General features: G+C 38.3%; 1 protein-coding gene across 3 annotated transcripts in view; it reads right to left on the reverse strand.

Moving 5' to 3' along the window:
• Positions 1-1,057: 1,057 nt before the first annotated feature.
• ESF1 (ESF1 nucleolar pre-rRNA processing protein homolog) overlaps positions 1,058-24,521 on the reverse strand; it is a 66,319-nt gene continuing 42,855 nt past the window's right edge. For 2 of the 3 annotated variants that reach the window (XM_005214072.5, XM_005214073.5), the window contains exons 11-14: positions 21,080-21,167; positions 11,592-11,674; positions 10,059-10,205; positions 1,058-1,850 (exon numbers count right to left, since the gene is read on the reverse strand). In XM_005214072.5, coding sequence (XP_005214129.1) covers positions 1,557-1,850; positions 10,059-10,205; positions 11,592-11,674; positions 21,080-21,167 — 612 coding nt within the window. In that variant the 3' untranslated portion in view covers positions 1,058-1,556. The remainder of the gene's footprint in view (positions 1,851-10,058; positions 10,206-11,591; positions 11,675-21,079; positions 21,168-24,521) is intronic. The other variant, NM_001192772.1, reaches the window with a different exon arrangement.

Genomic DNA, 24,521 nt, shown 5'->3' on the forward strand with positions numbered 1-24,521 from the left:
GTGCATATGTTCTATTTATTTGTTATAATCAAGTGTGTGCCTGACTAGTAAAATGAGACTTACAATTAAATATAGTGACTTAAGAACAAAGGGCTCAAAAACAAAAACCCAAACCAAACCAATTAAAAAACCAAAGGGCTAAAAAAAACCCCAAAAACCAAAGAGCTAAATTTCACAGTAATTTAAAAATCAAACTGAGTAATCCCCACACTATGATTAAAGTTTAAAGGAAAAAAGTCTTTTTCCTTGCATAATGAAATATATACAACTGTTTATAGACAATATTCAAAAATACATTAAGATTCATGATCTTTTAGTGATGAGTATGTAAATACTGCTTTATTTGGCTGAACCACCTAACAATGTCAGCACTTTATGGTAAGAATACCATGCCCTGCACATACTCTGCATTTTTCTGTTATTATGAGCAATTTTAGATATCTTCTTTTTCCCTTCCCCTTTCAGAGACTGTTTATACGCCCTTACTATCTTGACATCATTCTGTGTCTTATACCTTTTTATTCTCGAAAATATATAGTACATTGGCGGGCTTGAGTTTTTATACCGATAATGTCAAGTTTACTGTTAATCAAAAACTTGGCCAAATTCCTACTGCCTTTTTTTCCCCCAAGTGATCATTTTGGATTTTTTAATTTTCATTTACCTATATAGCACACCTACTTCTTCTAAGTGGTCAGTTTACAGTTTATAAAATCTAGATCAGATGAGATGCAGGAGTATTAAGGCCTCAAAGGTGTGTTTTAATTTAATTAAAAAATTAAGATTCCTTAAATTCTACAGCAGCATATCTACCATTCCAGGCATTCCAAAAATCTGAAGGGCAGACAGAAAGATTTCCTGCTACTATAGCGACTGATCTGATCTGATCTGATAGTTAGAAAAATCATCACAGAGTTCACAAATATTTCAAATACAATTATGAGTAATGCAAACCTGGAACTGCCTTTTATGGAGATGTACTCTTAAAGAGTTAGTTAGGTTTTTAGATAGTTTTCCAGAGGGTAATTTGAGGTGAATAAGATGAAATAAATCAGTGTTCACAAAATAATAAAAACTTTTATTTATAAATTAATAAACAAACTATAATAAACATGACCAAACAACAAAGAAAGTTACTGGCTTCTATTCATTATGGCTAGAAAAATAAATTATTTAAACAAGTATCTAAATCTGCCTCCTGCTTCCAGAGAAATAAATGTATTGCATGTACATATTTTCAAATTGTTCCCAACTCTTATTCCAACTCAAGACTTGGGTAGTACTCTATTTTTTATATAGGAATTGTAAACAGACTTTACAAAAGCTAACAGAGTAAAAAATATTAAAATTTTATAAACCTTATAGTCTGGATTGATTATGATTAATTTGTGGAAATATACAAATCTTTCAACCATTCAGTTTATACATGGAAAATAAATTTTATGACTGTCAGATTTTACTTATATTCTTGAAAGGTTGACTGTTCCCAATAAGTAATCCTTCTACCACTTTTGTATACTTTCTACATTCTCAATTCAAAAAGAAACAACATACAATTATTTTACTTTTTGTTTTTTTCTTGCTTGAAACTGCTCTGTTTTGTTTTTTACAGATTTAATCAACATTGACAAGGCAGGATCAATGGACCTCTTGTGTGATTCCTTCTGAACCTCACCCTCCTTTTCACTCGTTGCCTGAGTCAGCCCCTGTTCTTTTTGTTCTCTCTGACGAGCTTTCTCCTCAAGGATTCTTTCCATAGCTTTTGTTTTCTTGAAATTAGGATCTGAAGGATCCAAATTGAACAAGTGGGAAGTATACATTGCCTGAAACCTTGCATCCTTAACATTGACCTGCAAACCCAAAAGGAAAGTACAAATACATAAAATTAGTAAACCAAAAGGCCTAGAAATGAGACCAGAGTTCAAAAAGTCAGTGAGTTGATGATAAAAAATACAAATGTATTTTGCATTGACTCATTAGAAAGCCATTCCTCCACAGATCTTCAATGAAGTCTTTAGGTTTATTCTTGAACCACATGTGCAGGGCACACTGTTCTTATTACACAATGACAATATCCTTGGAAGGGAATTATCGTAGTCTATATGTTACACTGTGGCCTGTTACTACCTCAGCCTCTTAGACTGTCTACAGGAGTGACCACAGGAGATGCAGGCTCACCTATGCTTACAGTGTGAAATCTCTTTCTGGCTGAGATAATTAAGCCAGTGATGGCATCCCCTGTTGGAATTTTAGGCGAAGTCACTGCCTTCTTAGTACAATAAATTTTTTTTTCAACCTTGGTGCTAAAATGAGCAGCTACTGAGAGTGAATCATACAGCAGATTTAAAGACCATGATGGGAAAGATGGTACCCCCAAGACTAAGATCTGATCAGATACAAGCTCCAAATGTATCCTTTATCGTTCTACAAAAACACTGCATTCCCACATTTTAAGAGAATACTCTTAACTCCAGCCAGGCCTTCAAGTATTGCCGGGCACAGGAGTGACCAGACAGAAAGTGAGCATGACTCCCTGACTGCCACTCATCATTGCCCTGTGAAAAAGAGCCCACCCAGAGATGGACTGTAGAGTTATTTGCAATAAGGACCATAGGCATGATACTACTACCACACTCACAAAAAATGTTTTTATAGGTGATGGTCATCATGCATAAGACATCATTTTCTGCATGATGATTAGTTATCATAATAGAATATTTGACTATAAATCATTCTCTGCTTTTAACTTTTTCTAAGAAAACTAATTTACCAAAAATTGATTCAGTGGAACAGCACCATACTTGGAGCTGACTTACAGAAACCAGAGTTACACAGTGGTCTCAAAGTCCCTCTCAATGCCGCTTAGAAGTTATCTGTATGCTTCTCTCAATTCTCCAAACAAATTCAAAATCTCTCCCATCTTCTTCTGAGTCTATTCTTCCATGCTAATGGATGGAAGTCATCAAATAGTTCCTGATAGCTGTCTGTAGGTTTTCTGTACAGGGCTCAAACTCATGCATGGGGACTGTGTGGCCACTAGAAATATGTATTTTAGCAAAAAAAGAGGGGAAAGAGGGAACAGTGGAAACAAGAAACAGAGCAATTAAAAAATTGTGGCCTGGGACTTTCCCGGTGGTCCAGTGGTTAAGAAACTGACTGCCGAGCGGGAGGAGCCAAGATGGCGGAGGAGTAGGACAGGGAGAACACTTTCTCCCCCACAAATTCATCAAAAGAGCATTTAAACTCGAGTAAATTCCACAAAACAACTTCTGAATGCCGGCAGAGGACATCAGGCACCCAGAAAAGCATTCCAACTCTTCGAAAGGAGGTAGGAAAAAATATAAAAGACAAAAAAAGAGACAAAAAAGAGGGAGGGACGGAGTTCCGTCCGGGGAAGGGAGTCTTAAAAAGAGAGAAGTTTCCAAACACCAGGAAACCTTCTCACTGCCGAATCTGTGCCGAGCTTTGGAAGCACAGAGGGCAACATAACAGGAAGAAAAAATAAATAAACAATTAAAACTCGAAGATTGTGAGTCCTACGGTAACTCCCCCAGCGGAGAAGCAGCGCAGACGCCTGCACGCGCCATTAGCAAGCGGGGGCTGGGCAGGGAGGCGCAGCGCGGGCTGCATCACTTAGAGTAAGAATCTGGCCTGAATACCCTGAGCACTATCTGAGCGAAATAATTTGGGCTAGCAAACCAGACTGTGGGATATCTACCACGCGAAAAGCCAGCCCTAACCTAAGACCGCCAGGCCCGCACATGGAACAAAGAATTGAACAGAGATAGCCGGCTGCAGACCTTCCCCCTTCGGTGACAGGCAGCCAGAGCCGGAAGGGGGTAATCGCAGCCCCAGAGAGACATTATCTATAAAAGTGTAAGCAGGCTTCTTTGCTAACTAAAACTTTTTGGGGGTCTGGACGGTTAACATCTGCCTGAGAAGGTGTGCCGGTTTTACACCCAGATAACCGAGTGGCGGGGAGGCGATAAGTCGCAGCATTGGCGCTCGCCAAACACCTCATCACTTGAGCTGCTCGGACCTGGGAAGAGCACAAAACTCGGGCCCAACTGAGTCTGCGCCTCTGAGGACTACCCGAGTGCCTGAACCTGAGCGGCTTGGACCTGGGAGGTACATGCAACCCAGGGCCAGCCTCGGATTGTTCCCCGCGGAACAACCTAGAGCCCGAGCAGTGTGGGCAGGGAGGCTACACGCGTCGTGAGCGGGGGCAGACCCAGTGTGGCTGAGGCACTGCGAGCGCACGCCAGTGTTATTTGTTTGCAGCATCCCTCCCTCCCTCCCCACAGCGCGACTGAACAAAGAGAAGAAATACAGCTCCACCCATCAGAACACCGACACAAGCTTCCCTAACCAGGAAACCTTCACAAGCCACCTATACAAACCCACACACAGCGAGGAAAAGCCATAATAAAGAGAACTCCACAAACTGCCAGAATACAGAAAGGACACCCCAAATTCAGCAATTTAAACAAGATGAAGAGACAGAGGAATAGCCAGCAGATAAAGGAACAGGATAAATGCCCACCAAACCAAACAAAAGAGGAAGAGATAGGGAATCTACCTGATAAAGAATTCCAAATAATGATAGTGAAATTGATCCAAAATCTTGAAATTAAAATGGAATCACAGATAAATAGCTTGGAGACAAGGATTGAGAAGATGTAAGAAAGGTTTAACAAGGACCTAGAAGAAATAAAAAAGAGTCAATATATAATGAATAATGCAATAAATGAAATTAAAAACACTCTGGAGGCAACAAATAGTAGAATAACAGAGGCAGAAGACAGGATTAGTGAATTAGAAGATAGAATGGTAGAAATAAATGAATCAGAGAGAATAAAAGAAAAACGAATTAAAAGAAATGAGGACAATCTCAGAGACCTCCAGGACAATATTAAACGCTACAACATTCGAATCATAGGGGTTCCAGAAGAAGAAGACAAAAAGAAAGACCATGGGAAAATACTTGAGGAGATAATAGTTGAAAACTTCCCTAAACTGGGGAAGGAAATAATCACCCAAGTCCAAGACACCCAGAGAATCCCAAACAGGATAAACCCAAGGAGAAACACCCCAAGACACATATTAATCAAATTAACAAAGATCAAACACAAAGAACAAATATTAAAAGCAGCAAGGGAAAAACAACAAATAACACACAAGGGAATTCCCATAAGGATAACAGCTGATCTTTCAATAGAAACTCTTCAAGCCAGGAGGGAATGGCAAGACATACTTAAAATGATGAAAGAAAATAACCTACAGCCCAGATTATTGTACCCAGCAAGGATTTCATTCAAGTATGAAGGAGAAATCAAAAGCTTCTCAGACAAGCAAAAGCTGAGAGAATTCTGCACCACCAAACCAGCTCTCCAACAAATACTAAAGGATATTCTCTAGACAGGAAACACAAAAATGGTGTATAAATTTGAACCCCAAACAATAAAGTAAATGGCAACGGGATCATACTTATCAGTAATTACCTTAAACGTAAATGGGTTGAATGCCCCAACCAAAAGACAAAGACTGGCTGAATGGATACAAAAACAAGACCCCTACATATGTTGTCTACAGGAGACCCACCTCAAAACAGGGGACACATACAGACTGAAAGTGAAGGGCTGGAAAAAGATTTTCCATGCAAATAGGGACCAAAAGAAAGCAGGAGTAGCAATACTCATACCAGATAAAATAGACTTTAAAACAAAGGCTGTGAAAAGAGACAAAGAAGGTCACTACATAATGATCAAAGGATCAATCCAAGAAGAAGATATAACAATTATAAATATATATGCACCCAACACGGGAGCACCGCAGTATGTAAGACAAATGCTAACAAGTATGAAAGGAGAAATTAACAATAACACAATAATAGTGGGAGACTTTAATACCCCACTCACACCTATGGATAGATCAACTAAACAGAAAATTAACAAGGAAACACAAACTTTAAACGATACAATAGACCAGTTAGACCTAATTGATATCTATAGGACATTTCATCCCAAAACAATGAATTTCACCTTTTTCTCAAGCGCACATGGAACCTTCTCCAGGATAGATCACATCCTGGGCCATAAAGCTAGCCTTGGTAAATTCAAAAAAATAGAAATCATTCCAAGCATCTTTTCTGACCACAATGCAGTAAGATTAGATCTCAATTACAGGAGAAAAACTATTAAAAATTCCAACATATGGAGGATGAACAACACCCTGCTGAATAACCAACAAATCACAGAAGAAATCAAAAAAGAAATCAAAATTTGCATAGAAACGAATGAAAATGAAAACACAACAACCCAAAACCTGTGGGACACAGTAAAAGCAGTCCTAAGGGGAAAGTTCATAGCAATACAGGCACACCTCAAGAAACAAGATAAAAGTCAAATAAATAACCTAACTCTACACCTAAAGCAACTAGAAAAGGAAGAAATGAAGAACCCCAGGGTTAGTAGAAGGAAAGAAATCTTAAAAATTAGAGCAGAAATAAATGCAAAAGAAACAAAAGAGACCATAGCAAAAATCAACAAAGCCAAAAGCTGGTTCTTTGAAAGGATAAAAAAAAATTGATAAACCATTAGCCAGACTCATCAAGAAACAAAGGGAGAAAAATCAAATCAATAAAATTAGAAACGAAAATGGAGAGATCACAACAGACAACACAGAAATACAAAGGATCATAAGAGACTATTATCAACAATTATATGCCAATAAAATGGACAACGAGGAAGAAATGGACAAATTCTTAGAAAAGTACAACTTTCCAAAACTCGACCAGGAAGAAATAGAAAACCTTAACAGACCCATCACAAGCACGGAAATTGAAACTGTAATCAAAAATCTTCCAGCAAACAAAAGCCCAGGTCCAGACGGCTTCACAGCTGAATTCTACCAAAAATTTAGAGAAGAGCTAACACCTATCCTGCTCAAACTCTTCCAGAAAATTGCAGAGGAAGGTAAACTTCCAAACTCATTCTATGAGGCCACCATCACCCTAATACCAAAACCTGACAAAGATCCCACAAAAAAAGAAAACTACAGGCCAATATCACTGATGAATATAGATGCAAAAATCCTAAACAAAATTCTAGCAATCAGAATCCAACAACACATTAAAAAGATCATACACCATGACCAAGTGGGCTTTATCCCAGGGATGCAAGGATTCTTCAATATCCGCTAATCAATCAATGTAATACACCACATTAACAAATTGAAAAACAAAAACCATATGATTATCTCAATAGATGCAGAGAAAGCCTTTGACAAAATTCAACACCCATTTATGATAAAAACTCTCCAGAAAGCAGGAATAGAAGGAACATACCTCAACATAATAAAAGCTATATATGACAAACCCACAGCAAACATTATCCTCAATGGTGAAAAACTGAAAGCATTTCCTCTAAAGTCAGGAACAAGACAAGGGTGCCCACTTTCACCATTACTATTCAACATAGTTTTGGAAGTTTTGGCCACAGCAATCAGAGCAGAAAAAGAAATAAAAGGAATCCAAATTGGAAAAGAAGAAGTAAAACTCTCACTATTTGCAGATGACATGATCCTCTACATAGAAAACCCTAAAGATTCCACCAGAAAATTACTAGAACTAATCAATGATTACAGTAAAGTTGCAGGATATAAAATCAACACACAGAAATCCCTTGCATTCCTATACACTAATAATGAGAAAACAGAGAAATTAAGGAAACAATTCCATTCACCACTGCAACGAAAAGAATAAAATACTTAGGAATATATCTACCTAAAGAAACTAAAGACCTATATATAGAAAACTATAAAACACTGGTGAAAGAAATCAAAGAGGACACTAATAGATGGAGAAATATACCATGTTCATGGATTGGAAGAATCAATATAGTGAAAATGAGTATACTACCCAAAGCAATTTATAGATTCAATGCAATCCCTATCAAGCTACCAACAGTATTCTTCACAGAGCTAGAACAAATAATTTCACAATTTGTATGGAAATACAAAAAACCTCGAATAGCCAAAGCGATCTTGAGAAAGAAAAATGGAACTGGAGGAATCAACCTACCTGACTTCAGGCTCTACTACAAAGCCACAGTTATCAAGACAGTATGGTACTGGCACAAAGACAGAAATATAGATCAATGGAACAAAATAGAAAGCCCAGAGATAAATCCACGCACATATGGACACCTTATCTTTGACAAAGGAGGCAAGAATATACAATGGATTAAAGACAATCTCTTTAACAAGTGGTGCTGGGAAATCTGGTCAACCACTTGTAAAAGAATGAAACTAGAACACTTTCTAACACCATATACAAAAATAAACTCAAAATGGATTAAAGATCTCAACGTAAGACCAGAAACTATAAAACTCCTAGAGGAGAACATAGGCAAAACACTCTCTGACATACATCACAGCAGGATCCTCTATGACCCACCTCCCAGAATATTGGAAATAAAAGCAAAAATAAACAAATGGGACCTAATTAAACTTAAAAGCTTCTGCACATCAAAGGAAACTATTAGCAAGGTGAAAAGACAGCCTTCAGAATGGGAGAAAATAATAGCAAATGAAGCAACCGACAAACAACTAATCTCAAAAATATACAAGCAACTCCTCCAGCTCAACTCCAGAAAAATAAATGACCCAATCAAAAAATGGGCCAAAGATCTAAATAGACATTTCTCCAAAGAAGACATACAGATGGCTAACAAACACATGAAAAGATGCTCAACATCACTCATTATCAGAGAAATGCAAATCAAAACCACTATGAGATACCATTTCACACCAGTCAGAATGGCTTCGATCCAAAAGTCTACAAATAATAAATGCTGGAGAGGGTGTGGAGAAAAGGGAACCCTCTTACACTGTTGGTGGGAATGCAAACGAGTACAGCCACTATGGAGAACAGTGTGGAGATTCCTTAAAAAACTGGAAATAGAACTGCCTTATGATCCTGCAATCCCACTGCTGGGCATACACACTGAGGAAACCAGAAGGGAAAGAGACACGTGTACCCCAATGTTCATCGCAGCACTGTCTATAATAGCCAGGACATGGAAGCAACCTAGATGTCCATCAGCAGATAAATGGATAAGAAAGCTGTGGTACATATACACAATGGAGTATTACTCAGCCATTAAAAAGAATACATTTGAATCAGTTCTAATGAGGTGGATGAAACTGGAGCCTATTATACAGAGTGAAGTAAGCCAGAAGGAAAAACACCAATACAGTATACTAACGCATATATATGGAATTTAGAAAGATGGTAACGATAACCCTGTATACGAGACAGCAAAAGAGACACTGATGTATAGAACAGGCTTATGGACTCTGTGGAAGAGGGAGAGGGTGGGAAGATTTGGGAGAATGGCATTGAAACATGTGAAATGTCATGTATGAAAAAAAAAAAAAGAAACTGACTGCCAATGCAGGGGATGTGGGTTTGATCCCTGGTCCAGAGAGATGGCACAAACTGGACAACTGAGCCTACCTGCATCAACTGTCGAGCCCATGCACCCTAGAGTTCATATTCTTCAAGAGAACCCATCACAACGAGAAGCCTGGGTACCACAGCTACAGGGCAGCCCCTGCTCACCAGAGCTAAAGAAAGCCTGTGCAGAGCAACAAAGAGCCCACGCAGCGAAACGCAGACCCAGCACAACAACAACAACAAAAAAAACACGCCTACTGCCTGGCCCTTGCACAGAGTGTGACGTGAATCTGCTACTCTGCAGTCAGGCTTAACGATGCAGAACCTTCCCAGTGTGAGCATCACACTGCATGTGATTCTAATGCTAAAAGCTACATATTTTGGTGCAGCATAGCTACCAAAATAGAAGCCTACTACTTCACCTGATGCTCCAAGAACCACCCTGAGGATGAACTGGTTATACTGGGCTAAAAGATGGTAGCTTTGGCTCCACAATGGGTCCTTCCTGAGATCAAGGGGCCAAGCTCAATTTTTATCTAAAGAGCTGACTTTAGATTCAACGCCAGCTTTTAATAGAATAATGATTTTTGTCGCTGGTTACCTCAAAGTCATCCTCCAATAATTCCTTTTTCTTCATGAGCTGTTTTTTCTTCTTTTTGCTCAGATTCTGGTGCTCCACAATCTTGTTATAATTGAAGTGTTTCTTGCTCTCTTCCTCCTCATCCATCACAAGCAAAGCCATTTCAGCCTGTGGAGAGAAAAAAAGAGTTCAAATATACAACAGTGTTTTTCTTTCCTCAAACAGGAGTATGGAGCACAGAAATCCCCTCAGAAAAGGAGAAGCCAGTCGTCAGTGCTCTGGGATGACACCTGTCTTCCATCACAGACTGTGGATCAGTGAACTCATAAAGAAATTCACAGACTGCTGTAGAGCAACAGGTATAATTTTTTGGAGCAATATCACTGACAACAGGAGAGGGGTGAACACTTTATCTAAAAACCAGACCATATTTCACATTATGTAACTGATCAGTAGGTGGTAGAAACAAAAGTCCTCAAGTTCCCCAAATAAAAATTCCTCATTTTCACTTTGGTCTTTTTAAGCAGACACTAAATCTCATAAACATGTAGTAGTTTGTGATACAGACTAGACTTTCCAAACATGTGCTTTATGAACAATGAATTCCTTTTTTCTTGTGCTGTTTTTGCCTCTACTTTTCCAATATTGATATATGAAGGCAAGATCTTAATATTTGCTTCTGAAATCTAATGCCTGTTTCCACTCAACAGGTATTTTCTACTGACCATGGGATTAAATGTAAATCTTCAAGAATCAAGTAAACAACCATGCATGCTACAGAAAATACAATCTTCCTCCACCCACTTAGACTGCTTTAATTTCCTCTCCTTTCTATGACTGGTACCTACAGTTGGCTTTCTTTTTAGAATGATTTCCTACAAACAAAGATTTTCTTTGTGTTCCTTAACTCTATAAACACTACTGCATATGCAATAAAAGATGCATTAAGATGCAGAGTTTAGGTGACCAGTCTGGCTCCCTCCTAGACAGTACTAGGAACATCAGACTCAGGAACACTGCTGACTCCAATTCCTGTCTCAGCAAAAACACACTATTTTGTGCCGTGGATTATGTGGAGGTGCTTAAGGATAATATTTACTACACTTCCAAGAAAGGCTTTAATTCTGCACATTAATTTTCAACAATAAAAAGAGAGACAGGAGCATTTAACAAGCCATAAAGCAAACTCTGTATTACAGGACAGATTCAGACTGAATTAAAACCATGTCAATATTATTTTGAGGTTTTAATTTAGTATTTTTGTCTCTTACTGTCAGTTTTGCCCTTTATTGTCAGTTATAATAAGGGTTTTAAAAGATATTTTCCTCTTAATCACAAAGGGACATGCCTTGGGTGTGAACTAAACTTTAACTCTGTACTTGGAGAAATATTTGGTGAAAAGGAGATATTTTAAAATTATGCTGCTAAAATATTTATAAATTTCATTGTTAAAATCAGTTATTTTTTTATTAGACATACTGGAAACTCACATGGACACCTTCACTTAAAGTGTACATATCACTTGTCCATTAAAAATGTAAACATGACCATTACCTTTTGTCTTTCTATTTCAGCTTCTTCCTCTGGAGATATGTCATCTTTTGCAGATTTTGTTGATTTTTTCTTTTCTTTTATACCTGGCACAACAAACCAACATAGAAGGGTTAAAAATTATGACTATCACAACAATTTGCTTATACTATTTATTTAAAAAATTTTGTTTGTAACAAAAATGCAAGGTATCTAGAAATAATCTTACCAATAAATATATAGAAACTAAAGAAACTAAAAAAAAAGGTATTACTGAGATGACTATGGGTATGAATAGAATAATAAAAGTCTGTACATGATGAGTGAATATTATAAAGGAATTTCTTCTGAAAGTAATGTATAATTCTACATCAATTAAAAAGAAAACTTATAAGATCATTTTAGCAGAAACAGAATAAACACTAGATAAAATTCAGTATCCTCTCATAATATATATACATTTAATAAAATTCTAAATAAAATTTTATTCAAGGAAATCTTTGCAAAGAATGAGATAGATCTGATTTACTAGTGATACAGTATGCTAAAGTGTACTACAAAGTGAAAAAAACCAAAAATGCTGTAACTATACAATGAGAAAAACAGAACAGTATGGCTTAGTATATAATAAAATGTAACATCATACATCACTGGAAAAAGAAGGCATTATTCAATAACTGGTACTGGGCAATTTGTTCTATTCTGCAAAATAATCCTTGAGCTATAGCTGTGTGCATGTGCTCAGTCACTCATTCATATCTGAGTCTTTGTGACCCCATTCACTATAGCCCACCAGGCTCCTCTGTCCATGGGATTTCCCAGGCAAGAATATTGGAAGTGGGCTGCCATTTCCTATTCCAAGGGATCTTCCCAACCTAGGAGTCATACTGCATAATGTACAGAAAAACAAAATGCAGTTGTATTAAAGAATTAAACACTAAAAAACCTACGAGAAAATACAGGGGAACAGCTACCTGATCTTAAGTAGAAGAAACGTTCTCTTAGCATAAGAACAATAGAAGAGATCAAAGGGAAAAAAAACTAATTTAAATATGTAAACTCTTAAAACTCATCAGCAAAATGAAAAACTAATCTGTTTAGTGACAATTTGACAATAACTACCTGGAAGTAAACGTTTAACAAAATCCTTTCTCCTTCTCCAAAGACAAAGTTGATCTTTGTTTAACTTCCTGTGTCTAGTATTATTAGACAAAATTACTTATGGTAAAAGTGGCTCCTGATTAGAAAAACTTCCAAGGATGCAGGGACTTCTGGAGACCACAAGATGTTAGATGAGATGTTCCTGAAGGAGAGGGAGTAACCAATGGCAGCTAAGAGCACTTGAGTCTGCAGTGACTGACTTGGGTTTAAACTCTGGCTCAAGTTCACTCAAGCTATAGCATTCGTGTTTCGTGTCCTTCTTTGTAAAGTGGGGATTATAACAACTAATTGCACCTAGCATCTAGGGTTACTGTGAGGACTAAATAAACTAATAAATGTGAAGAGCTTAGTTAATGTCAGGCACATGGTGCTATGAACTACCTGCTATTATTGTGATAACATTCTGACTACATATATATGATGTTCTGGGTTCCTTGTGATCACACAGATGCTCTGTTTTTTTTCTTCTTTTTGTGTGTCTGTTGGGAAGAGTTCAAAGAGAATTTGGTGTCAAAGTATGAAGAACCAGTCTGAAGAGTAAGAAGGTTCAGAATCCACAAAGCCACCTTTCAGAATGTTATTACACCATGTCAACCTTCTCTGAGCTACTGGACACTGTCTTATTTGTATTTGGATGAGCTCAGTTTTGTCCTTCCAATGCAGAGAAACCAATGGTTACTACTTTAGAAAATAGTAACAATTTAATACTGCTACAGCACTTACCATGCACCAGGAAATAGTGCTATTTATTTCCTTTTATATACGAACTACTTTAATCCTCACAATAACCCTATGAGGTAGATTCTATTATTTATTACAATTTTCACTCTGTTGTTGACAAAACTGAAACAGAGGGAGAATGAGTGATTTGTCTCAAGCTGAGTAAGCAAAGGAACCATGAGTCAAACCCTAGCACTCCAGTTCAGGCTCTGGTAACCCCCACACTCTACACTTCACTACCAAATGTCACTCTCCCTTGAGTAGTTCTTTCCATTTAAAAAGCACTTTGTTGTGAAATAATAAATTTCAGAGACCATATGATGGCTGAATAACCACATCCAGTGGGGGATAACAGGAAGTCAAGAGAAGCTTCGTTTTTTAAAAATTTATTTATTTTTAATTGGAGGACAATCACTTTATAATATTGTTATAAACACTGTTACATTTTTGGTTTCTGCCATACATCAACATAAATCAGCCATAGCAATACATATGTCCCCTCCCTCTGGAACCACTTTAGAAGCTGCCTTGTGGGCACTAGCCCTCTGCATGGGGGCAGCCCTGCCCAGCTGAGAGAAGATGATGGTGTATAAAGTGTGGCCAGGTTCACTCCTCACTGCCGCTAAGGCATCTACCTGTCTGCACTTTCAAGGAGAAACATTATTGTACGTAGTCCTTTCTCTATCCCTAAGTCAGACTGTGTTTCAAATGTTTTTCAGAGAATGATCTGTTTTGAGATTATAGCCTTTTCTCTGCTGTAAAGTACATGCACGTACGTGTGTATATATACACACATACACACATATAGAAAAGTATCCTCAAGGTTCCACTTTCTTAGAGTCTGACTCCCACACCCTCAGTTTGCCTCTGCTCCTATCCCCTCTTAAGGCCAGGGCTCCTTTTGAAGTAAACAGACAAGTGACACATGCAGAAGCTCTCTCTGTGGCACGGGAAAAAATCAGGCTGTCCATGATTAATACATGAAGGAGATAAAGATCTTCACATACAGCTGTGGGAAATCATTTCAAAGAGCCCACAATGAACTGTTTCAGATTTTTATAACAACCTGGTGAAAAGCCATAAAAATAAACTTGAAAGGAAGACTTCAGTAAGGGAGGAAAAAAATCTCCAAGATGGTTGGGACTAAAAATGATATCTAATTTTACATGATGAAAATTTCTTTGCTCAAGAAGAATTTACTGTGTGCTAAAACCAAACTCTTTAGTCTGAAGATAAATAACGTGTAGATACCCTTTCTGCACTGTTAACAAGATTGTTGTAAGTGGGCACATCTTTATTTATTTATTTATTTTTTTTTAAAAAAAAGCATTTTCCCTTTGGAAAGTTTTCAGATCTAATTTAGATGAAGACTACTGGGGAAATGAAAGTCCCTGTTCTGAAATGTTATCTTTATAATTTCATTTTCCATTACTTGTAATGTTAGAGAACTGTTCCTATAAAAAAGTTCTTTCAGAGTGTTCAGTTGAGCACTTCCTGTGGGACAGCAGTTAAGAGAACTCACTGGAGGGCAGACTGGTCTCCGTACTGACCAGCTGGGAGTGTTAAGTCCCGTAATGATTCACACTTCGCAGCAAGCTACGGCACCCAAGAGTGCTGATTCATAACCAGATTCAGTATGCAGCCTGTGTATCTTCCTCTGAACCAAGGCATTCGGCCTTGCCTGGAAAGCCAGCAAGTCCTTGTGTCCAGCTCTGACACATATGGATCCTGGGTCTGGTCTTTACAATGCACTTGAAGAGTTACAAAATGCTTATAAAAGCATTTGTAAACTATAAAACAATACATGAGTAGTATACTGTAAGCCACTCACCATAGTGGCTGGATGAACCAAATACGTTTACTTTACTGATTTTTTTTTCCCATCACGTTGTGTGGTCTGTGAGATCTTAGTTCCCCCTTAGTTCCCATCCAGGGATTGAACCTGTGCCCCTGCACTCCAAGTATGAAGTCTTAACCAACGGACTGCCAGGAAGTCTCACCTTATTAGATTTTCTTGGTATTTTATCAGATATCTAAAGTTTTCAAGACAAAGGATACACTCTAATAGGCTATATTTACATGTTATATACTTTAATTCACTCCTACTTCTTAAAAAACAAAATCTTATTAGAGTTTATGCAGTTAGATAGCAATAAGCACATTATCTCACCATCTCACTTCTAAAAAAAAAATGTTTTAACTCATTCTAGAAGTACATTTTCAAAACTTTCATCTAATATTGAGTTTGCGGCTTAGAATAAAATAGAAAGAATACAGCAAATTTACAGTGTATGGGGAACAAACAGAAGGAAGAACTAAAAAAGATTTCTGGTACTCATATTGGCTCCTGCTGCTGCTGCTGCTAAGTCGCGTCAGTCGTGTCCAACTCTGTAAGACCCCATAGACGGCAGCCCACCAGGCCCCCCTGTCCCTGGGATTCTCCAGGCAAGAACACTGGAGTGGGTTGCCATTTCCTTCTCCATTGCGTGAAAGTGAAAAGTGAAAGTGAAGTTGCTCAGTTGCGTCCGACTCTTAGCAACCCCATGGACTGCAGCCTACCAGGCTCCTCCATCCATGGGATTTTCCAGGCAAGAGTACTGGAGTGGCTTGCCATTGCCTTCTCCATATTGGCTCCTAACTTGAGCCAAATACCAGGTCTGGCATCAGTCAGTGAACTCGATTTCTCCGTATTTTTTGAACAGTGTGTAAGTTAGCCCTGGAACTGCCTAGGATAAAGGTGTTATAAACACACCCAAGTCCATCTGGCTTAGAATGTCTCTGTCCTGCTCAACTGTGGGAACTGAACTATATACCCTTCCAGACACAAATGCTTTTCCTATCTCACAGCTGTTCCTTCTCAGCTTCTTAAACTTTCCTACCTTCCAGGCACACCTTCTCCAGGACAGGGTACTTTATGTAGGCTCTTGACTTCAGAGCCCAAACCTGCATCTTCCTCTCTCACCAGTGCTTCCTACCTTTCATTCTGTGGTTTGAAATACTATTTATAAGCTAACAATTCCTAAGTATATACTTGCAATCTGACTTTTCAGCTGATCTCCAAAGCTCATATATGAATGCTAACCTAATACCTCCATGTAGCCATCTGATTGACATCTTAGACCAATTGTATCCTACTGATCCTTTCCTAAGATTCTCCTTAACTCAGTAAATAGAAGAACATTATCACAGCCACAGGACTGGAAAAGGTCAGTTTTCATTCCAATCCCAAAGAATGGCAATACCAAAGAATGTTCAAACTACTGCACAATTGCACTCATTTCACATGCTAGAAAGATCATGCTCAAAATCCTCCAAGCTAGGCTTCAACAGTACGTGAATCAAGAACTTCCAGATGTTCAAGGTGAATTTAAAAAAGGCAGAGGAACCAGAGATCAAATTGCCAACATCTGTTGGATCACAGGAAAAAGCAAGAGAATTCCAGAAAAACACCTACTTCTGCTTCATTGACTATGCTAAAGCCTTTGACTGTGTGGATCACAACAAACTCTGGAAATCTCTTAAAGAGATGGGAATACCAGACCACCTTACCTGCCTCCTGAGAAACCTGTATACAGGTCAAGAACCAACAGTTAGAACCAGACATGGGACAACAAACTGGTTCCAAATTGGGAAAGGAATGCATCAAGGCTGTATATTGTCACCCTGCTTATTTACCTTGTATGCAAAGTGCATCATGAGAAATACTGGGCTGGATGAAGTACAAGTTAAAATCAAAGACTGCTGGGAAAAATATTAATAACCTCAGATATGCATGACACCACCCTTATGGCAGAAAGTGAAGAGGGACTAAAGAGCCTCTTGATGAAGGTTAAAAGAGGAGAGTGAAAAAGCTGTATTAAAACTCAACATTCAAAAAACTAAGATCATGGCATTGGTCCCATCACTTCATGGCAAACAGACTGGGAAACAATGGAAACAGTGACACTTTATTTTCTTGGGCTCCAAAATCACTGAGGATGGTGAAATTAAAAGATGTTTGCTCCTTGGAAGAAAAGCTATGACAAACCTAGACAGCATATTAAAAAACAGAGATATCACTTTACTGACAAAGGTGGGTTTAGTCAAAGCTATGGTTTTCCCAGTAGTCATGTATGGATGTGAGAGTTGGACTATAAAGAAGGCTGAGTACCAAAGAACTGATGCTTTTGAACTGTGGTATTGGAGAAGACTCATGAGTCTCTTGGACTGCAAGATCAAACCAGTCAATCCTAAAGGAAATCAACCCTGAAAATTCACTGGAAGGACTGATGTTGAAGCTGAAGCTCCAACTCTTTGGCCACCTGATGTGAAGAGCTGATTCACTGGAAAAGACCCTGATGCTGGCAAAGACTGAAGGCGGGAGGAGAAGGGGACAACAGAGGACGAGATAGTTGGATGGCATCACCAACTCAATAAACATGACCATGAGCAAGCTCTGGGAGATGGTAAAGGACAGGGAAGCCTGGCACACTGCAGTCTATGGGGGTCACAAACATTCGGACATGACTGAGCGACTGAACAACAACTGCAGAGATTCAAAACAAGAATCTAGGAGTTATGCTAAATTTCTTCCTTATCCAAATAAAAAATTGGTAAGTCTACCTCCAAAATATATCTAGAATCCCATTCAGTTTCCTTCTTCCAATATTATTACTAGTAAGCTGTCTAGACTAACCATCACCTCTTGTCTAGACCTCTGCAAAGGCCTGGTCTCTCAGCTCTCACCATGCTTTCTTCAGTCTGTTCTCTTTGCAGGACTCAGAGGAGTAGGCTTACATACACACCATACCATGTCACATTTTTGCTTTAAGACCCTTTCAGTTCAGTTTAGTCGCTCAGTCGTGTCCGACTCTTTGCGACCCCATGAACCGCAGCACGCCAGGCCTCCCTGTCCATCACCAACTCCTGGAGTCCACCCAAACCCATGTCCATTGTGTTGGTGATGCCATCCAACCATCTCATCCTTTGTCGTCCCCTTCTCCTCCTGCCCTCAATCTTTCCAAACATCAGGGTCTTTTCAAATGAGTCAACTCTTTGCATCCGGTGGCCAAAGTATTGAAGTTTCAGCTTCAATATCAGTCCTTCCAAGGCACACCCAGGACTGATCTCCTTCAGAATGGACTGGTTGGATCTCCTTGCAGTCCCAGGGATTCTCAAGAGTCTTCTCCAACACCACAGTTCAAAAGCATCAATTCTTCTGCGCTCAGCTTTCTTTATAGTCCAACTCTCACATCCATACATGACTACTAGAAAAACCATAGCCTTGACTAGATGGACCTTTGCTGACAAAGTAATGTCTCTGCTTTTTAATATGCTGTCTAGGTTGGTCATAACTTTCCTTCCAAGGAGCAAGCATCTTTTAAGACCCTTTACTGGCCTCCCATTGTCAGTGAGTAAAATCCAAATTTGTTGCTGTGACCCAAGGCCCTGCCTCATACTAAACTGCCCTTCTGCCCACATTCCAGGCACAATGGTGTCCTTCAATCCCACCACACATTCTTTCTCACCTCACAGCTGTTCTACCCACTTTCCCCTCATTTGCAATGCTCCTTCCCCCAGCTCTCCCTGCCTGACTCCTCCTCATTCTGCAGGTCTCAGCTCAAATGTTACCATCGGAAAGAAGCTTGCTTCACCTACCCTATATAAGAAAGCCACTCTCCTTCTTCTTCCCAGGTACATGCTCTGTATTATCCTATTTATTAGTTCCTTTAGAACGCTGATCATATTCTCATACCATTCTTATTTGTTTACCTGTAAAGAATCTGCCTGCAGTGCAAGAGACCCAGGTTCAATCCCTGGGTTGGGAAGATCCCCTAGAGAAGGAAATGGCAACCCAGTAGCCCTACCTGGAAAATCCTATGGATAGAGGAGCCTGGTGGGTTATAGTCCATGGGATCACAAGAGTTGGACATGACTTCGTGACTAAACTACCACTTCATGTCTTCCCTTCCCTAAAACCATAAACTCTGAGGGATGTAACTTTGCTTGTATTATTAGTACTGTATCTCTAGCATACCAGAGTGCTTAGCACCTGGCAGGTACTCAAAAATATTTATTGACAGAATGAATAAACAAACATATGGTAAGACCATTTCTTGGTCTAATTTTTATGTAAATAAAAAAAAAATCACTTTTTCCTTAAACGAAAACAAGACATAAATTATTATTCCTAGGAAGTATTCTGAAATCAAAAGTATATTGAAAACAAGCAAACTTTATCTGTATTTTCCTTTGGAACTTCTGATACTAACTTTCAAGGAAACTATTCACAATTTAAATGTGCTGATTCCAAGAAACAAGCTACCCTAAGCCACCAAGCTACATAACTTACTCTTTGAATCCTACTCTGAGTTCTGCAGTTTGACCAGATTTCACAAGCCAAATGAAGCACTTTGGAATGAGAACAAGGAAACGATAATGCTTCACATTTCTCCATTATAAACTTGGTTTCCTGAAATGCAAGGATAAGGCTAAAATCCATCATCTTTTAGAAATGACTGCTCAGGTATGATAAGAAGAAGAATATGCAAAGTTTCCATTTCCCTTTCCAATTCCTAAGAATCTCACATCCTATAATATAGACTTCATTCATCTTGATCCCCTTTTCATCAATAAAACATCAGTACTAAAAGGCTATAACAACCAGGAAATAATTTTGAGCAATTCTGACTTTCCTGTAGAGAACTATTTTGGCCCACTAGTCACAAGGGACGAGAAGCAGGGAAACTTCATAAAATCCTTCTCTTTACAATGCCAGCTTGGAGTTGCTCCAGGAGCAAGCCTTTGGGGTTCATGTGTGTGGTATGCAGAGCAGGGAAGGGCAAAATGCATGAGAACAAATGGAAAAACCTTACAGTGGTCCCATACTGACTTGTCCAAGTATGGTCTGAACCTTACCACACATATTTATATACACACACACTTACATGTACGAAAAAGGTAAGAATGAATGCATTCAGGAGAGAATTGACTGGTGCATGTGCAATGGAAACAAGGCTCCTTGGAAATTGGAAATCAGATACCTGAGAGTTTATTTAGGGATTCAAGGAAAAAGGGGAGGAAGCTGGCTTTTCAGCTACATGAAAGCTAATTATGAAGCAGAATAAATGAAATGGGATAAAATGAAACATAGATGCTGGGTCAACTGGAGCCAAAAGTTTTCACACTATGTACACGTTTCACACATGCAAGCCATGTAAAAATTTTAACATATCCACATAAACACAAATGGATTTATTTCATACTTTCAATTCTTCACAGACTTTGCAAAGAGACACCTGGAGTGGATGTGTTATAAAAAAGCAGTGAAAGCACACAAAGATATGACTTCCTTTTTTCCTCATCCTTTTATAATCAATCTACCTAGAAAGGAATCCCTAGTAAACTATGAAATTAATCATGTTCACCCAAAGCCTCCTATAATGAAATTACTTCTTGTACGTACAGGGGACATGCTGACCCTCCTCTCTGATCAGTGGTTACATCTAACAGGACAAACTTGCTTATAAGCCACTAGGGAGCTACACAAATTCTGGGGATTCTGAAAGAATGCATAGTTTACATTGTTTCTACCCATGTCACCTTTTTTGCTTTAGATTCCAACTGAAGATTACAAATATGGGTTGGCTTACCTATTTTTTTAGCTTCTTCGGCAAAGTATGGGTCATTCATATCAACATCAGAGGGAACATCATCTTCACTGGCCTCTTCAGCAAGAGCCTTAAAGATGAATATAAAAAATAAATACAGTTTATTGTAAGGACCAAAACAAATAAATGTGAAGAAAAACCTAATTTCTTTTAAATCAAGCAGTTCAATCTAAAATTAAACTGGTTTTCAAAAATGGCTAAGTTTACAAAATAACTTCTAATTAACTCTTTTGTTTGTTCAACAAATACTTATGGAATACTTTATAAATGCAGGAACTATACAGGGCTTTTGAGAGAGATAAGAGTTATCAGATATATGGTTTCTGTCTTCAAAAATTTTATGATCTATTAAAAGAAATTAGCCATATACACAAAGGTATGGTGGTGGTTTAGTTGCTAAGTTGTGTCCAACTCTATGCAATCCCACGGATGGTAGCCTGCCAGGCTCCTCTGTCCATGGGATTCTCCAGGCAATAACACTGGAGTGGGTTGCCATTCCCTTCTCCAGGGGATCTTCCCGACCCAGGGACTGAACCTGGGTCTCCTGCATTGCAGGCAGATTCTTTACTGACTGAACTACGAGGGAAGCCCTAAACAACAAAGGTATATAGCAATAATAATTAAAGATAGGAAATTCCAGAAGAGACAAAAATAAAACACGTTCAAGGAAAAGAATACTTTTAGATGGGTGATCAGTGACGTCAGGTAGCCTTAATCTCTCACAAAATTGAGAAATGGCAGTGATTAACAATAACATGAAGTAGTTCACTGTGGAAGCCTGGCAGGCTGCAGTCCACGGGGTCACAAAGAATCAGAGATGACTTAGCGACTGAACAAGTGCATTGTGGGTTATCTTTCAAATCATTATTTAATGCAATTTATCTGCTGGTTAATTAAAGAAAATGTTATGAAATTTCAAAAATACAAAAGCTTAAGCAAGGTATAATGAACCTCCTGTTCTCATCACCCAATTTCAACAATTACTTAATCTATAATCCATTCAAGAAAACTTCTGCACTAATTTTAGGCACATCAATTGTTTACATTTTCCCTAATCAAATTTGAAAAGTTTACTAAATTAGTGTATTTAAGTTAAAAAAAAAAAATCAAGTCTATAAAGTAAATAGAATATATGCAAACTAAGATCAGACTAACCAGATGGAGTTTATCCCCAGGAATCTACAATATGTGTCATTTTAAGAAAAATATTTAGATAAATCCATGCACCTATGGATACCTTATCTTCGACAAAGGAGGCAAGAATATGCAATGGAGAAAAGACAATCTCTTTAACAAGTGGTGCTGGGAAAACTGGTCAACCACTTGTAAAAGAATGAAACTAGAACACTTTCTAACACCATACACTATAAAAATAAACTCGAAATGGATTAAAGATCTAAACATAAGACCAGAAACTATAAAACTCCTAGAGGAGAACATAGGCAAAACACTCTCCGACATAAATCACAGCAGGATCCTCTATGACCCACCTCCTAGAATATTGGAAATAAAAGCAAAAGTAAACAAATGGGACCTAATTAAAATTAAAAGCTTTTGCACAACAAAGGAAACTATAAGCAAGGTGAAAAGACAACCTTCAGAATGGGAGAAAATAATAGCAAATGAAGCAACTGACAAAGAATTAATCTCAAAAATATACAAGCAACTCCTGCAGCTCAATTCCAGAAAAATAAACGACCCAATTAAAAAATGGGCCAAAGAACTAAATAGACATTTCTCCAAAGAAGACATACAGATGGCTAACAAACATATGAAAAGAGGCTCAACATCACTCATTATCAGAGAAATGCAAATCAAAACCACAATGAGGTACCATTTCACGCCAGTCAGAATGCCTGCTATCCAAATGTCCACAAGCAATAAATGCTGGAGAGAGTGTGGAGAAAAGGGAACCCTTTTACACTGTTGGTGGGAATGCAAACTAGTACAGCCACTATGGAGAACAGTGTGGAGATTTCTTAAAAAACTAGAAACAGAACTGCCATAGGACCCAGAAATCCCACTGCTGGGCGTACACAACGAGGCAACCAGAATTGAAAGAGACACGTGTACCCCAATGTTCATCACAGCACTGTCTATAATAGCGAGGACATGGAAGCAACCTAGATGTCCATCAGCAGATGAATGGATAAGAAAGCTGTGGTACATATACACAATGGAATATTACTCAACCATTAAAAAGAATACATTTGAGTCAGTTCTAATGAGGTGGATGAAACTGGAGCCTATTATACAGAGTGAAGTGAGTCAGAAAGAAAAACACCAATACAGTATACTAACGTGTATATATGGAATTTAGAAAGATGCTAACGATAACCCTGTATGCAAGACAGCAAAAGAGACACAGATGTATAGAACAGTCTTTTGGACTCTGTGGGAGAGGGCGAGGGTGGGATGATTTGGGAGAATGGCATTGAAACATGTACATTATCATATGTGAAATGGATCGCCAGTCCAGGTTCGATGCATGAGACAGGGTGCTCAGGACTGGTGCACTGGGATGACCCTGAGGGATGGGATGGGGAGCAAGGTGGGAGGGGGGTTCAGGATGGGGAACACGTGTACACTCGTGGATGATTCATGTCAATGTATGGCAAAACCAATACAATATTGTAAAGTAATTAGCCTCTAATTAAAATAAGTAAATTTATATTAAAAAAAAAAGAAAAACGTTTAGAATGCACATTGCTAAACATTATCCTACATGCTGAAGAAGACTTGCCAAACCCTAAGGAATGTTCATTTTGGTATTACTATCCTTTTGAGAACAAGGACTACTAAGAATTTTTCACCAAATTATTATAATCGGTTTAGCAGTAATATGATGTCTATAGCAAAGATTCTAAAATACTTATATATCTAACTACATATATATTTACATATTTTTAAAACTGTTCTTTTATATCTAAAGTACAGCTGTATCAACTATGGCAAATAAACATATATTCATTTCTTCAGTAATAATCTCTTAGTATCAAATTGAAGTGACAAAGAGTTGGGGGAAAAATATTTTTAACCTGAATTCTTCAGATTCTCCTTTATGTGGAGAATCTCATGAGGTGGAAGAGGTCTGCTGAATCACCAAGTCTAACACTCAGTCTAGAACAAACTGAGCACTCAACAAACCTATTTTTAATATCGTTGATAAAACTAGTCCAGTCTAAGCTCATTAAAGGGAAACGGTAAAAGCACAAGATAATATCAAAGTACCAATCAAATGAAAATCAAACAGCTGCTAAATGTCTCACAGAAGAGTGACTACTTTACTGACCCCATGCAGACCTACTTGTAAGTCTTCCATTAAATGATGGCTTAATAACTTGTGGAATTATTCCATTTTAAAGATATTTTACTGCCTGGGAGAGGCAGAATATCAATGCAGGCAGGGCTCTGACCTCATTTC

This window comes from Bos taurus, chromosome 13 (genome assembly GCF_002263795.3).
Source record: "Bos taurus isolate L1 Dominette 01449 registration number 42190680 breed Hereford chromosome 13, ARS-UCD2.0, whole genome shotgun sequence".
NCBI classification, from domain to species: Eukaryota; Metazoa; Chordata; class Mammalia; order Artiodactyla; family Bovidae; genus Bos; species Bos taurus.